The sequence below is a fragment of the Ovis canadensis genome, chromosome 3, assembly GCF_042477335.2.
Source record: "Ovis canadensis isolate MfBH-ARS-UI-01 breed Bighorn chromosome 3, ARS-UI_OviCan_v2, whole genome shotgun sequence".
Taxonomy (NCBI): Eukaryota; Metazoa; Chordata; class Mammalia; order Artiodactyla; family Bovidae; genus Ovis; species Ovis canadensis.
Genome location: NC_091247.1, coordinates 68352855 through 68367820, shown reverse-complemented (window position 1 = coordinate 68367820; position 14966 = coordinate 68352855). Strand labels below are relative to the sequence as shown.

At 41.6% G+C, this 14966-nt stretch overlaps 1 protein-coding gene across 8 annotated transcripts in view; it reads right to left on the bottom strand.

The window, feature by feature from the left end:
• The window catches only part of EFEMP1 (EGF containing fibulin extracellular matrix protein 1), a 70475-nt gene extending 59800 nt beyond the window's left edge, over positions 1–10675 (bottom strand). The window contains exons 1-4 of one of the 8 annotated variants that reach the window (XM_069583282.1): positions 10263–10675; positions 8936–9023; positions 4766–4814; positions 4201–4602 (exon numbers count right to left, since the gene is read on the bottom strand). In XM_069583282.1, the coding sequence (XP_069439383.1) occupies positions 4201–4602; positions 4766–4814; positions 8936–9016 (532 nt within the window). In that variant the 5' untranslated portion in view covers positions 9017–9023; positions 10263–10675. Of the gene's footprint in view, positions 1–4200; positions 4603–4765; positions 4815–8935; positions 9024–9596 lie in introns of all 8 variants that reach the window. The other 7 variants (XM_069583290.1, XM_069583285.1, XM_069583286.1 and 4 more) reach the window with 7 other exon arrangements.
• Positions 10676–14966: the final 4291 nt, after the last annotated feature.

Genomic DNA, 14966 nt, shown 5'->3' with positions numbered 1-14966 from the left:
TGATTCTCTTATTTCTCTTATTTTTCCCCCCTACAAGAATGGGGCTCTTAGAATGTTATATATGGTAAAAAAAATTCTTTCTCAACTTGAACTCGTGTTTTCTAACTCCATATCCTTTGAAGATTACAATAGTGACTATGCACTGAAGATCCAACTTCCTTTAGGAACAGATGAATATCTGTTATCTTTGAAGTGGATGATATTTCATGGAAAAATAATTAATTTCTAAAGCTTAATTTTTACATGACTCCAGGCATGTGACACTGAAATGATCTTCATGAAATCTGATAGCTGCCAACATTCAGAAAACTAAGATCATGGCATCTGGTCCCATCACTTCATGGTAAATAGATGGGGAAACAGTGGAAACAGTGTCAGACTTTATTTTTTTGGGCTCCAAAATCACTGCAGATGGTGACTGCAGCCATGAAATTAAAAGACGCTTACTCCTTGGTAGAAAAGTTATGACCCACCTAGATAGCATATTCAAAAGCAGAGACATTACTTTGACGACTAAGGTCCGTCTAGTCAAGGCTATGGTTTTTCCAGTGGTCATGTATGGATGTGAGAGTTGGACGGTGAAAGCTGAGCGCAGAAGAATTGATGCTTTTGAACTGTGGTGTTGGAGAAGACTCTTGAGAGCTCCTTGGACTGCAAGGATGTCCAACCAGTCCATCCTAAAGATCAGTCCTGGGTGTTCATTGGAAGGACTAATGCTAAAGTTGAAACTCCAATACTTTGGCCACCCTATGCGAAGAGTTGACTCATTGGAAAAGACCCTGATGTTGGGAGGGATTGGAGGCAGGAGGAAAAGGGGACAACAGAGGATGAGATGGCTGGATGGTATCACCGACTCGATGGACATGAGTTTGTGCGAACTCTTGGAGTTGGTGATAGACAGGGAGGCCTGGTGTGCTGTGATTCATGGGGCCACAAAGAGTTGGACACGACTGAGCGACTAAACTTAACTGAAAGATGCCACCTGTCATTTGAAATTCTCAGTGTGAATGACTTCCCCAGTATCATGCTCATTTGGTAAAAATTACCTGGAAAAAAATGCTTACTGTGAATTGATAATTGGATGTTATGTTTTAAACCCCTTGGTTTTGCATAAAATTGAAAAAAACCTGGACAAATAGATGAATAAAGGTTAAAGAATCATGTTTTGACTAAATGTTAAAACATGGAAAGCTGGTTAAAAATATATTTACAAAATAGAATACATTTCTTTATTTACTTTTTTATTTTTGGCCACACTACCCATGGCATGAGGTATCTTAGTTCCTTGACCAGGGCTTGAACTCTTGTCCCTCTGCATTGGAAATGCAGAGTCTTAACTGGACCACCAGGGAAGTCCCTAATATAGAAATATTTTAAACTATCTAGTGGTATTTAAATTATTAAGTGCCAACAGTGATTGATAATAGTGCATGCAAAGGCACAGTTAACTAACATTGAAATACAGTTCAGATTTCAGTCATTACATTAAAAATGTCCTCAGCTTTAAGTTATATAATGATAAACTGTACCTGTTGAAAAATATATACGGAAAAAAGAAATAATTTTATGACAAAAATATGACTCATCTTAGGCGTTCATTTATTCTGATCCAGCAATCATGGTAAATGTGTTTGGATTACTAGTCATAAGTATGCAACATTTAAAAGGAGAATGGAGATCTTTATTAAAACAGAAAGTTCCTCAAACTCTACAATGATGTCAGTAATATAGGTCCTTGGAGCACATTATTGTTTTAAGCAGAAGTCCCTACACTTTCACATTGGTTATAAAACATTATTTTGTGCTGCTGGCCTGGAATGAGAATGTCATACATCTGTAGGCAATTAGAAGAAGCTGGACTGCATGTTTGATCAGCTCAGTAATAAATGGGCACAAGTGTGACTCGACTTATGTTAGTCAGATTCCCTAGACAGATTATCCTGTTGTTATCATATGAAATAACCCCCTTTTATCAACAATTTAGTAAATCCACATTTATGGGCACTTTGCAAAAGTGTGTGATGGGAAGAAATCCAACTTAAGCCTTAAGTCATCCAAAAAAACTTTTAACCCTGCTTTTAATGATACAGACCCCCCAATCTCAAATTGTAGAAATTGGTTGAATTATGCAAAACAGTTTGGGTTGGAAATGCCTCATGTGCACACAGTCAATGAATATGTATTTAGCATCTATCATAAGCATTTAAGAGTTTTAGCTTATAACTGAAAAAGAAATTCCCAAAGAAGAAAAGACCTTACTTTGTAAGGTAGTCTAAATCTTTAAGAAAGATTAAGTAGGATTTCATTTTTATTATTCACTTTTTATTATACAGTTTTTACTGTAACCAATGCATGTTGTAAATCCTGAATATGTTTTATTCTAGAACTTCATTCGATTCTAGGCATTCTTCTTGCTTTTAACCACAACTGTCAATAATGGATCATAAACTACTTTGTAGTTTCTGATAAATGAATTTACCTGCTTTCTTCCCCTCCTAAGTACCATTCAAACATATGTCCAAAGTATAAAAAAATAATTCAATATGTAAAAGTCAATCCTTTAAAACTTTCACCAAACCTTTTCAGTTTCAGGAAAAATACCACCAAACCTTCCAATATAATTATATATTTAAATAACACAATTAAAAGTTGCTATCTTAAATAAATTCAAGGTATTTTTAAACCAATATTCACTCAAATACACACACCATACAAATATAAATATATATTTATTTGTAAATATATATTTATTTATATATATATAAATAACCTCATGAGGTTATCTCTTTGACATAATCCTTAAATTAAATATCTGAATATCAAGCAGATGCTGAATTGGAATTCTGACTCATGACAGTAACACAAAACAGATGCTAATAAGATAGGCACTCTGAAAAGTGACACCATCACAGCATGGCTTAGCTCTTGATGTGGGATACTGAAAATCTGAATGCAAAATATAAAATAATAAAAGTCAGAGCGTGATAGGTTTCCTTACTTCATCTATAAACCATTTAAAATCTACTATATTTTTATACAGAAGATAAAACTCAACGCTCGTGAATAAGGGGCAGCGTCCTAGAAGACCAAAAGATGCTTCTTTCACTTAATACAGCAGGTAGGTGACCCCAGTTGAACCCTTCTGTGTTGAGGGAGGAAGGTGCTCTCTTCTTCACTTATGTAAGTAGAAGGTAAGAACTCCTAGGCCCTTCCTATTGGCCAGTGTGTACCAGGCACTTATGGTGTATATGGGGTATACCCAGCCAGCACCTGGCAGTGAAAAAGTAGTCCAAAGCTTCTATGGCCACATCAGGCAGATCTAAAAGGGTTTGCTAAGTAGGCAAAGAGGAAGAAAATCCCTTAGCACAGTCCAGTTAGTTCATATGCTACACGTCTTCAAAGCCCAAGATTCTTATCAGTTTGCTAGCATGAGTCTACCGGATGTGTATTCTTTGTGAGAATAAACAGAAAAACCCAGGCAGATGGTGCCATGGTGCAAGTGATATAAGCAAAATGTGCTCAAATGAGAGCTTAAGAATAGATATAAGTGTGAGTGGGGGAAGATTCCTTCAAAGGTAATGACAGGCAGAAGTCCCATTTCTTTATTCCTCAGTGAGGAAAACAAGACACTGGCAAGTTCAATTAAGAGACCTTAAAGGGGGGCATTTGTGGAGTAGCTTGACAGCACAATTTCAAATTCCAAATGAGTAATTTGACTGCTCCTTTTGACAGCTGTGACTCTAACCCCATCTGTCTGGGTTTGAAGGCTGGCTCTGCACTCACCACCTGTGTGACCCCTGGTTCTTAAACTTGGCTGCACACTGGAACCACTTGGGGAGCTTAAAAAAAAATACTGATTCCTGGAACCCATCCCCAGAGAGTGTTATTTAATTGGGCTAGGGTGTGGTTTGGACATGGAGAAGTTTTAAAGGCTCCCAAGTGACTCTAAATATGTGCCGCTAAGGTTGAGAACCATTGGTGACCTCTCTGAGACAGTTTCCTCATTTGTAAAATGATGACAACACGGGCAGCAACTACCTTTTATGATTTTTGTGATGATTGAATATGATAATGCAGGCAAAGCACTTAGCACAAAGAATGGTGAGGGGGAAGCTCTCAATAAATGAGAGCTGTTGTCTTTCTCACCACAAGGTGCACTTGGGCAAGAACTTTTTCATTAGCATAGAAAGTCATGCTTACCTTGGCACACGTTATGCTCACTCTGCTCATAGCCTGTTGCACACTGGATCCGGTGAGAAGGGTTGGCGGGAATGCGCTGAGGGTCAGCTGGGTTCCGCCGGGTGACAAAGTTATTTCGGCCAGTCTGCACTTCAACAGCAGCACTGGCAACAACACCACCCCCAGGCACCACTCCACTGGCAGCGATGCCAGTGGCTGCCACACCCCCAGTGCCTGTACTAGAGGTCGCAGCTGCATTTGCAGCTGCACCCACACCTTCGGCTGCTGGTGTTTCTTGCTGAGGTTGCTCATTGTTGACAATAATCTGGGCTGTTTTAGGAAGGCAGAGGTATCCTCCATAGTGGTTGACACATTTCATTCCACCTTTGCAAGCGTCTTGGACAATGTCACATTCATCAATATCTGTGGTGAGTAATAAAATAAGTCAGGAATCTTCTTACAGGGGAAACCAAACATGTAAACACATGCTTACACCTTTTGGGTATAATACAGGTGGGGCATGAAGGACATACTAGATGGAGACAGAGAGCTATGGTCAGATGGGACGTTTTTGAAGCTGGCTCACCTTTGCACTGCTGTCTTACAGGATCCCACTCATATCCATCTGTGCATTGCTGTGAAGAGGGGCCAGGAGATAGTTAATTGAGTATCCACTCTCTAAAAAGTCACTCTAAAAGCTTCATATTTATGGCAACAGTCTTGGTACTAGGGTCCCACATAGATGATGAGATAGTTAGTTTAACATTCTGTAGCTTTTTAAAAAAGACACATCTGTGCACTGGACTGCTTCAGAGATCCCTTCTCAATCACCACCCGTCTCAGCTCTTTTGTTGCATTTCCATTGGATCCAGTTGCCCATAACCATCTTGGAATTCCTTTCTGTCTTGATACTAATACTCTGTAATCTCTCTGGTTTTTTTTTTTTTGCTTTACTTGACCCTTCTTCCACATTATAAATTTTACCAAAAAAAAAAAAAATCCAACTGAGTTCTTTTATTCAGCCCTTGACTATTCCCCCTCTCTCTAAATCCTCTTAGAACACTCCAGCACCTGACTTTCCTTATCATTCCTATTCAGTTAAGTCCTGATCCGTCTTCTCATACCATGGCCTGCCTCCCAGCTTCAGTTTCTAAAGGTCCTCTCTAGTTCACTCACTGACAGAACCATCTGTCAAGTACCCTTTCACACCAGGCACCATCGTAGTCTCTGGGAAAGCAAAGATGATTAAGATCTTGTTCCCATTCTCAGGCAGCTCACAGGCCTGAAGAGGAGACAGACAGGTAGATTAGCTGAAGCAAGATGTCAGGTGTCGTGAGACAAGTTCACCTGTGGAAGGAGTGATGGACTCTGCTCAGGACTGTGGATAGGCATGACAAGGTGGAAAGGAGGGCTTTGTGGGCAAAGCTACAAGTGAGTTGGATTTTTTTCCAGGGAGATGTGGTAAGTCTAGGATGAGGGACCACATAAGCAAAGGTGCAAAGCTGGAAGGAGCTACCGGTAGTCCTGGGTGGATGGAGTGAGGTACGAGAGGTAGGCAGGGCCAAACCTGGGAAGCCTTTCTTTGGAAAGGCCAAGCGGGAACTGAATTTGACCTTGAAGGTCAGTGAATCTCAAGCTTTATTATGCTTAAGAAAGTCTGGTGCTTGTTAAAATGAGATTCCTGGGACCAACCAAAGGCTCTGACTCTGTAGGTCAGGTAGGGGGCATGGAATCTGAATTCCTAACAAGCATCTCAGGTGATTCTGATACAAGTTATCTATGGGCTACTTCTTGAGACATGCTGGTCTAACTGATGAGGCCTCTGAAGAATTCTTAAGCTCAAGAAAACATCTGATCACATGCAGATTTGAGGAAGAGGTTTTAGGAAGGATTAAGCAAAAGTAGAGTAAACAAACAAATAAACTTAAATTCTTCCATAAGAGCCAAGAGTTGCTTGGCAAACAACAGATGCTTGGCAAATAAATAGCTGAATGGAGACAGAGATGAGTTTAGATATTTTACTGACTTCTGAGACTTAATAAGGTGAAAACTAAACTCATTTTATCTCCCAAACTAATGCTTCTACTTTTACCAACACTGTCCAAGGGACTATACCACATTTCTCAGGAACCAGGATAACAATTTTAACATCAACTTTTCCATTATTTTCCTTCAAGCTCTGCTGTTATTGCGTCCATTTTTATATCTCCCATGTTGGTGTAAGCCTTCCTGACCTCATGAGAAGGCAAATCTCCTTAGCTGGTCTCCATATCACTACATTCAGCACACAAGCCTCTATGATAACCTTTCTTTGCTCTCTTGGTTACACTGCTCCTCCATCTAAGAGCTCACAGGGGCCTGTGGACCCCTCATCTTCCACTATTACCATCTTTAGGTTCTCCACACCACCCAGCCCCTTGTCACCTCCTGATCTTGACTTGGCTATGTTCCCTTCTAGTCTTTGATTATGCTACCTTTTCTGATTCAGGTGCCTCTTCAGCCTTTCTAGAATAATCCAAAGTCCTCACTTCCTTCAAGAAGTAGCAGCAAGTTCTAACTCCTTCAATAAGCCTGAAGGCAGCATGCGCTAAGTCGCTTCAGTTGTATCCAAACCTTTGCAACCCTGTGGGTGGTAGCCCACCAGGCTCCTCTGTCCATGGGGTTCTCCAGGTAAGAATAATGGAGTGGGTTGCCAGTATGAACATTAATCACCTCTCTGCTTTTGTATTTCTTTAGCAACATGTATAAGCTGCATAATACTTTGTACTTTTCAACAGTACTTTTCTCAGATTAAATTCCCCAAGGTTAAGGTCTGAAATTTTTTAGTAAACAATTAAGCTTGAATTGTTTTGATAGTGATGAGAATTGCTTATGCACAGGGCAGGTACAAGACGAATACATAACTGAATGGATCCTATCTTTAATATGAAAGGAGAATATGAGGCTGTCTTGTGGATATGATCCCATCCTTCTGAAAAGTATCATTCAAGCCAGGTAGAATGGTAGTTCACTTGATAAATTTGTATGCTAAATAGAGGAGACTTGCAGTTTGTTTTAGGGTTTCAGTTCCAGGACATTCAATATGGATCATATTAAACAAGCCTAGACTGAATTTAGTTTCACCACTTATTGGCTGTGTAGTCCTTAATTTAGATACCTCTCTAATCTTTAGTTCTACTGTTAGTAGAAGTAAGAGCATGCCACTTAGCTCATATTTTGCTATGAGGATGAAAAGAGATAGTGTCTCCATAGGGAGTTACTAAAAAAAAGTTACATCTTGTCCTTTAACCATGAACTAATAGCCATATACAGTTTAAAAGAGAATAGATTTAATCTTGGCACAGAAAGGGTGCCATATCTGAGAAACCTGGTACACTACTGGTGAACCCTAGTTAGCGGTCTTAAAACTACAGTGTCTAAACCACAGGGAACTTTCTTGCTGAAGATGAGTAAGGTTTAGGTGATTAGCAAAGGGAAGGGAGTACAAGATAAGCAATTGTAAAAAGCAATAAAATCTATTATTACATGAATATAAAAGGGGGTAGCTAATTTAATTTTAACTCCCTAAGAAGGTAGTAAGTTTAGCTCGAAGAACAAAACAATTTCATCTGAAGATAAACAACACATGTATTCATTTCTCTTGCTTTATTTATCTTCAGCAGAGGAAGCAACTACATTTACCATTAAGTTAACAAAATATTTATACTAAACCCCATTTGATTTATAGTTGATCTGGACAACAAGGAACATTTGCCAGATGAATACTAACATTCTAGGGATATTACTGTATCAAAAAAGTGAGATAATGTTTATTATCAGTAATTAACTTTAGCTCACTTTTAAGAGTTTTATTTTCAAAATTTTTCAACATTCTTTTGAGTAAGATTACTTAATTTTAAGTTGGGAGCAAGTAGAAAAATATGTTTTTCATATTCTGATCCAGGACAAATGTCATTTGCCTCACAACACTGATTAAAGACTAGAAAACACAAAACAGAGGTGCAAACAAACTTAACAGAAGTGAGGCAAGCACTGCTCTCTGTTCTCACCATCCATTCTGGGCAGTGGTGGGGAGGGGTGGTTAGATGATGATATTTTCAATACCTTATTCAATGTTGATTGTACTCATACAATTAGCTAATGAATAAAAATTACTTGGAAATATCAGATATGCTAATCAGAAAATACAAAACCAAATTTCACACAATGCATTTTACCAAATACTGCATCCTGGTAACACATGTCTGAGTGGCATTTATATGAGCTATCAGTTAGATTGTAAGTGAATAATAGCCTTTATAAAGTCGAGAAAATCCACTTACATGAGAACATAAGTCACATGCACAAATGAGGTGATGGGCTTTATGATATTTAACATTCCTATTTGAGTCTTACTCCTTGAGTTCTGGTTTTATCTGCATATATATTGTAATTCATGTTTTCCAATTACTTATACTCATTAATATGCTGAATATAAACATGTAGCTTACTTTGATTTTTGTTTTAAAGGAGTTTCCCTTTTTGGCCTTGCATAAATCCTTACATTTTGGTCCCTATCTCAAATGGCGATCTAAGTGAACTTTTGAAAGGACGGGCTATTTACAACGGATCTTAAACGTGAACCTTGCTAACGCTGGTTTAATTTATTACCCTCCACAGAGAATAGCCCACATAGACTGGCAGGACTGGATAAAGTCTCCCTTGTGCCACAGAATCCCACTGAACCGCAGTTGTCTCAAATTCCATCACCCCTTACCGTGTATGTGATGGTTTCTTCAGTGTCCTGTGACTTGACCAACGCCAGAGTCAGCATAGTTAGGAAAAGGGCTTTCAACATCGTGAATCTCAAATAAAACACAGTACAAACCGATGCTTAGCAGCTGCAGCGGAGGAAAATAAAACTTCAGCTGTAAAGTAACGAGCAAGGTAGAGAAGGTGGAGAAGGCTGAGGCTCTGTCATACACAACTTCTAATCTACTTCTCATCTCCCCACCCCCTCCTCAACTTCCCCTTGGCCAAACGGGACACCAAAGGCTGAAGACGGCTGCAGAATTACATTTCGATTTACATTGTCCGGCTACGATGAACATACACAAAAGCTGTAAGATATGCAACTTACACTGCACCTACAATAGGCTCGAGAAAGGGGGTGAAAGAGAAAGAATACAGGGTAATTAATTTCAAAGGTGACGGTGCATTTTTTTTTCGAGGGTGGAAGTGGGGCAGCAAATCTCATATTCCTCTGAACGTTAAGGCTTTCCCTATAAGCTCACCTTTAGCTAGTTAAGTTCCTTGCAAAGTTCAGTAGAAAAACTTGTGAACCAATATCAATTATCTTGGCTTCAAACTTTTTTTTTTTTTTTTAAACAAAATACCACAGCGAAACTCCGGAGCAATCTCCTCCCATAGTAAAATACCTGCCCTTCAGAACTCCTTCTCACATTCCCCAGCGCAAACTCTCCAAGTGGCATTTCCACGCGTTCTCTGTGAGCAGCTTTGTTTAAAAGCCCCAGGTGGTGTAGAGGAGCAGCCCAAGCGTCTAGTTCCCTCGCGCCTTACGGGTGTCTCGGTCCCCGAAATGCTACCTTCAGGATCCGGTCTGTCTAAGGCCAGAACTGGGGAACCACACCGCAGCCCAAAGTACCAGTTTCAGGGCGGCCGGCCAGGCGTCCTCAGGGAGGCGAGGTCCCCTTTCTTAACTATATTAACATGCGGCTGTCTCTGGGGAGCTGCTCGGTGCTCCAGCTTCTAACCAGTTCCGGTGGAATCCAGGTGCGGCTTAAATCTCACACACTGGCCCCCTGAAACTTTTAAAACTTCATTTTCGGGCAAAGCCTTGTCGGTTGATTGTCGGCACGCACACACATGCCCATCCAAACAGATGTCACCTAGTGCTCGCACATCCTGACAGATCGCATTCCGAGACCTCACACCTCCACCTCCCTCTCTGCCTTAGAGATCCTGCACTGTGTGGGGGCAGTCCTCAGGTCCACTGCACCCCTCAAGTCACCCCACTTACTCCTCGGCGCGCGGCCCCGCGGGCACTGGGTGCGCTGGTGTGACCCCCGCTCTGGGGCTCCTACCTGCGCGGCCGCGCGGCGCTCCGGGCCCGGGCAGCGAGGGGAGAGCGCAGGGGAGGGCAGCCCCGTGGGTCTGAACTGGCGAGGTCTGGCAGCGGCCGCGGCAGGAGGAGGAGGAGAAAAGGAGGAAAAGGGGAGGGCGAAGGGGGGCGGAGGAGAGAGCTGAGGGAGGCGCAAGGGCTGAGCTGAGCGCAGCAAACCCGGAGGGAGGGCGCGCTGCGCAGCTGGGTCTGCGCCCCTTCCTCCGAGGGCGCTTGCCCGCCCCTCCCAACCCCTCACCCTTAGTTCCCAGACGCGCCGGAACTCTAGGCAGAAGATGGCACGTTTGGCATGTGATGTTTGGGATTTGAATAGGCCTTGGTGATGCTCCAGCCTCCCAGGCAATTTCTCGTGCCCCACGGAGTGGAAAACTGCTCTCCTAGAGAGCTTGTGAGCGTCCTGAGAAATTACTTAAACACACACACACACACACACACACACACACACACACACAATAAGTGAATCCTAGGAGAGTAAATTAACCACATTTATAGGACTAGTTCTTTTGCCTTATCTTTAAGATATTTTTGGGGTGGGGGAGGGGATAGGGGAGTGGCTGCTGCTGCCGCTGCTAAGTCGCTTCATTCGTGTCCGACTCTGTGCGACCCCAAGACGGCAGCCCACCAGGCTCTGCTGTCCCTGGGATTCTCCAGGCAAGAACACTGGAGTGGGTTGCCATTTCCTTCTCCAGGGGAGTGTCTACTTCCTCAAATATAGAAAAAGAGCATTCATAATGTTGTAGCCATGCGTTCTGGGAAACAAACTCACTCAGAAGGACAATGCAGATAGTGGAGTGCAGTTTATTACACTGGGGGGCCCAAGGCAGAGTCTTCTCTTAGCCAAGGACCCTGACCAGTTTTTCTGAAAACCTTATATGCCCTAAGTGCTACTGCTACTGCTGCTAAGTCACTTCAGTCGTGTCCGACTCTGTGTGACCCCACAGATGGCAGCCCACCAGGCTCCCCCATCCCTGGGATTCTCCAGGCAAGAACACTGGAGTGGGTTGCCATTTCCTTCTCCAATGCATGAAAGTGAAAATTGAAAGGGAAGTCACTCAGTCCTATCCGGCTCTTAGCCACCCCATGGACTTCAGCCTACCGGGCTCCTCTGTCCATGGGAGTTTCCAGGCAAGAGTACTGGAGTGGGGTGCCCAACCCACCTCCCCAAGTTCCCTGAAACTAGTCTGAACAAAGGAAAAGAAAGATACAATCAAAGGTAACCCGTGATTCATATGCCTTAAGCCTAGGTAGTTAACAATGGACAATTATCAATAGGCCTGTGGTCATACCCCAATAAGCATAATAGAAGTTATGATTCTATTTGGTTACACAGATAATTAGGGTATTCTTTTAGGCAACAGAGAGTCTAGGTACGAGCCCTGGGGCTCCTCCATCCAGGGGCCCTGGTTTTCCAGTTGGTATATCGTTTCCATAGATACTGGGCATTTAGCTCAAAGTCCACAGTCTGGCCCAAGATGGAGTCCTGCTTTCAAGATGGAGCCTGTTCTGTCTGTTTCCTCCTTCAATTCAACAAATATTTGTGACTTACTGTGTGCGAGGTGTTGGGAATAGGCCAAGTAGAACTCACACAAAATTGTGAGGTTGCGTTGTTTTTTGTCTCTCAACCACACCCCTCACCCCTTTATCATCTACTGCTTTTCTTCTCTCCACTGGTTCATTTATGGGAGTCCCCAACATTGGTCATTCAAAGTTGGATATTTCACTCTCACCTTTCATACTAATGGTGGCATTTCAGGAATTTGGAGAGAAAAAAAAAATTTTTTTTCTGGCTTCTTCAAATCATACCACACAGATTGTGGTTATCTTTGAAAGCTCCAACTCTAAAGTCAGATTAATAGTTTGCCTCCAAGGCAGTTATGACTTCTGAAGAAAATAGTTTCATGAATAAGACAATATGCAAGCTGAAGTTGTTGACTCAGCACCCCCTCAGCAGGGACAGAGGCTCCGCCCAATAGCTCCTTCTCCTTCCCTGCAGACCAAAGGGCAGCTAATGATAGGGAATGCAAGAGAGAGAGAGAGAGGCTGCCGGGGGGTGGGTGGGGGGCTGGGGGGCTGGGGGGTGGCGGGGGGAAGCCTCTGTCCTTATCTCTGGGGTATGTAGTAGGTTTCCAGCCTTGCTAGTTTGGTTGCAAGTCCCACAACAGTGGACAAGATCAGAGGAGCTTCACCACTCTGATGCTTCACCACAGTTATTTTAGTGTATGGGGTTTTGGTAATAGTATTGAAGATTTTGGTGCCAGAATTTCAATGTTTGTTTCCCCAGTCGTTCAGTTCAGTTCAGTTCAGTCGCTCAGTCATGTCTGACCCATTAGTGACCTCCAAACTTTAGTAAATTGTATCTTTGCTTTTGTACAGTAAGAAGATCTGTCTAGGCATTTTCTTCTACTTTTTGAGTTCTTTTTACCTATCTTCAGCCCTTTCCCCAGGAAAAAAAGGGGGTTAAAACTCCCAAATTTCTATCTCCAGCCAGGAATTGTTCCTGTACATCCAACTCCTGACCTGCTATCTTCATTTGTGCACCTAATGGACATTTCAAACTGAACAGTCTGCTGACTTTCACCCTTCTTCCCAACCTTCTCTGCCTACCTGCTTCACCATCTCAATGAACAGCAATTTCATCTTTCCATTTGCTTAGATCCAAGATCACAGAGTCATCCTTGGTTTCTCTTTTTTTCTTACACACCCTGCAGTCAGTCCTTCAGAAAACTCTATTGGCTCCATCTTTAAACTGTATCCAGAACTGAACAACTTCTCATAACTTCTTTCATGACCATGCCACCACCATCTTCCACACAAATTATTTTAGCTTCCTTATCTTTCTCCTTACTTATACCCTCACTTCTCTGCAGCCATTTCTCAGCAGAAGTTCATGTAAATGGAATTCTAGAACATGTACATTTTTGCATCTGGCTTCCTTCACTCAGCATACTTTTGAGATGCATCCTTGTTGTTAGGTATATCAGAAGTTCACTCCTTTTTAATAAATGAGTATTGTTCCACTGTGTGGATATACCCTGGTTTGTTTATCTGTTCACCTGTTGATGGGTATTTGGATTGTTTGTGGATAAAGCCATCATGGACATTTAATGTAGAAATTTTTGTGTGGACATATGTTTTCCCTTCATTTAGATAAATACTTAGGAGTGGAATCTCTGGGTCATATGGTATAGGTATGTTTAAGTTTATAAGAAAGTGCCAAAGTATTTCCCAAAGTAGCCATACCACTTTGCATTCCTACCAGCAGTATGTGAAACTTTGTGATATTGTGAGCAACTTATAATGTTAGCCATTTTATGGCAGGTGTGTAAGTGGCAGCTCATTGTGGTTTTATATTATGTTTCTCTGATATCTAATGATACTGAACTTTTTTATATGCTCATTATCCACCATTATGTCTTCTTTTGTGAAGAGCCCATTCAAATCTTTAATTTATTTCTTTATTTTTGTTTTTTTGTCTTATTAGTAGTAAGAGCTTTTTTAAAAATACAAGTTCTCCCTGCAAGTTCTTTGTCTGATTTTTGAATGTTTTCTCCCAGTCTTTGTTTTGCCTTTTCATTCTCTTAATGCTGCTTTTTTGAGAGCAAACATTTTTAAATTTGATGAAGTCTAACATTAATTTTTTCTTTTATGTTTTGACCTCTTTATTTACTATTTATAAAATCTTACCTTTGGGAAATCTTGTAAGTGCTATAAGCCTCAGTTCCTGCTTCTATAAAATGGGAAGGATAACATACTTTCTTTCTTAAGGTTGTGGGGACTAGGTAAGAAACTCATGGTAAATATCAAATACATGTGAATGATTGTTCTGAGATATTAGAATATATAGTGTGATGGGCTATAGTAGACTGTTCCTCCATCTTAACTTAACCCAGGATTCTTCAGGTATTCCTTACAATAGGGCATCTCCTGACAGGTCTAAGGTAATGAAATCAGCAATGGCATTCTCTGGCTGTTGTTTCAGGGTAGCCCATCGTCCCACCTCAACCAATCATAACTGAGGGGAAGGATTTCTTTCCTAGGTGAAAGGTCTCCTAAGCCCTCACTGGAGAACAGTGGAGCCCTTTGCCTCCATTGCCGTTGTGTTATGGCAGCCATAACACAGCCCAGAGGTAAGCCAGCCTGAGCATATAGAGGCGATACCTGCTGTGTGTGGCCAACCACATGGAGAAAACCTGGATCTTGATGGATTGTTCAGAGAGCCAACTGACCCTAGAAATCATGATACTTTTAGGGGTCCTCCGCAGTGTTGTTTTAAGAATTAATTAATTAATATTTGGCTGTGGTGGGTTTTTGTTACTCTTTGAGGGCTGTCTCTAGTTGGTGAGCAAGAGGCTACTCTCTAGTTGTGGTGCGTGGGCTTCTCATTGTGGTGACCTCTCTTGTTGTGGAGCACAGGCTTTAGGTGAGCTTCTGTAGTTCTGGTGCCTAGGCTTAGTTGCCCCATGGCATGTGGAATCTTCCCAGAGAAGGGATTGAATTCATGTCTCCTGTATTGGCAGGTGAATTCTTAACCACTTAATCGCTAGGGAAGTCCTCTCCACAATATTTTAATTTTTAAAGTCAGAAGGAATAAATAAATATCCTCCAGTCTGGATTATATTTGTCCCTATACTATTACAATTGTAAAATATAATTTTTATGGAGAAAG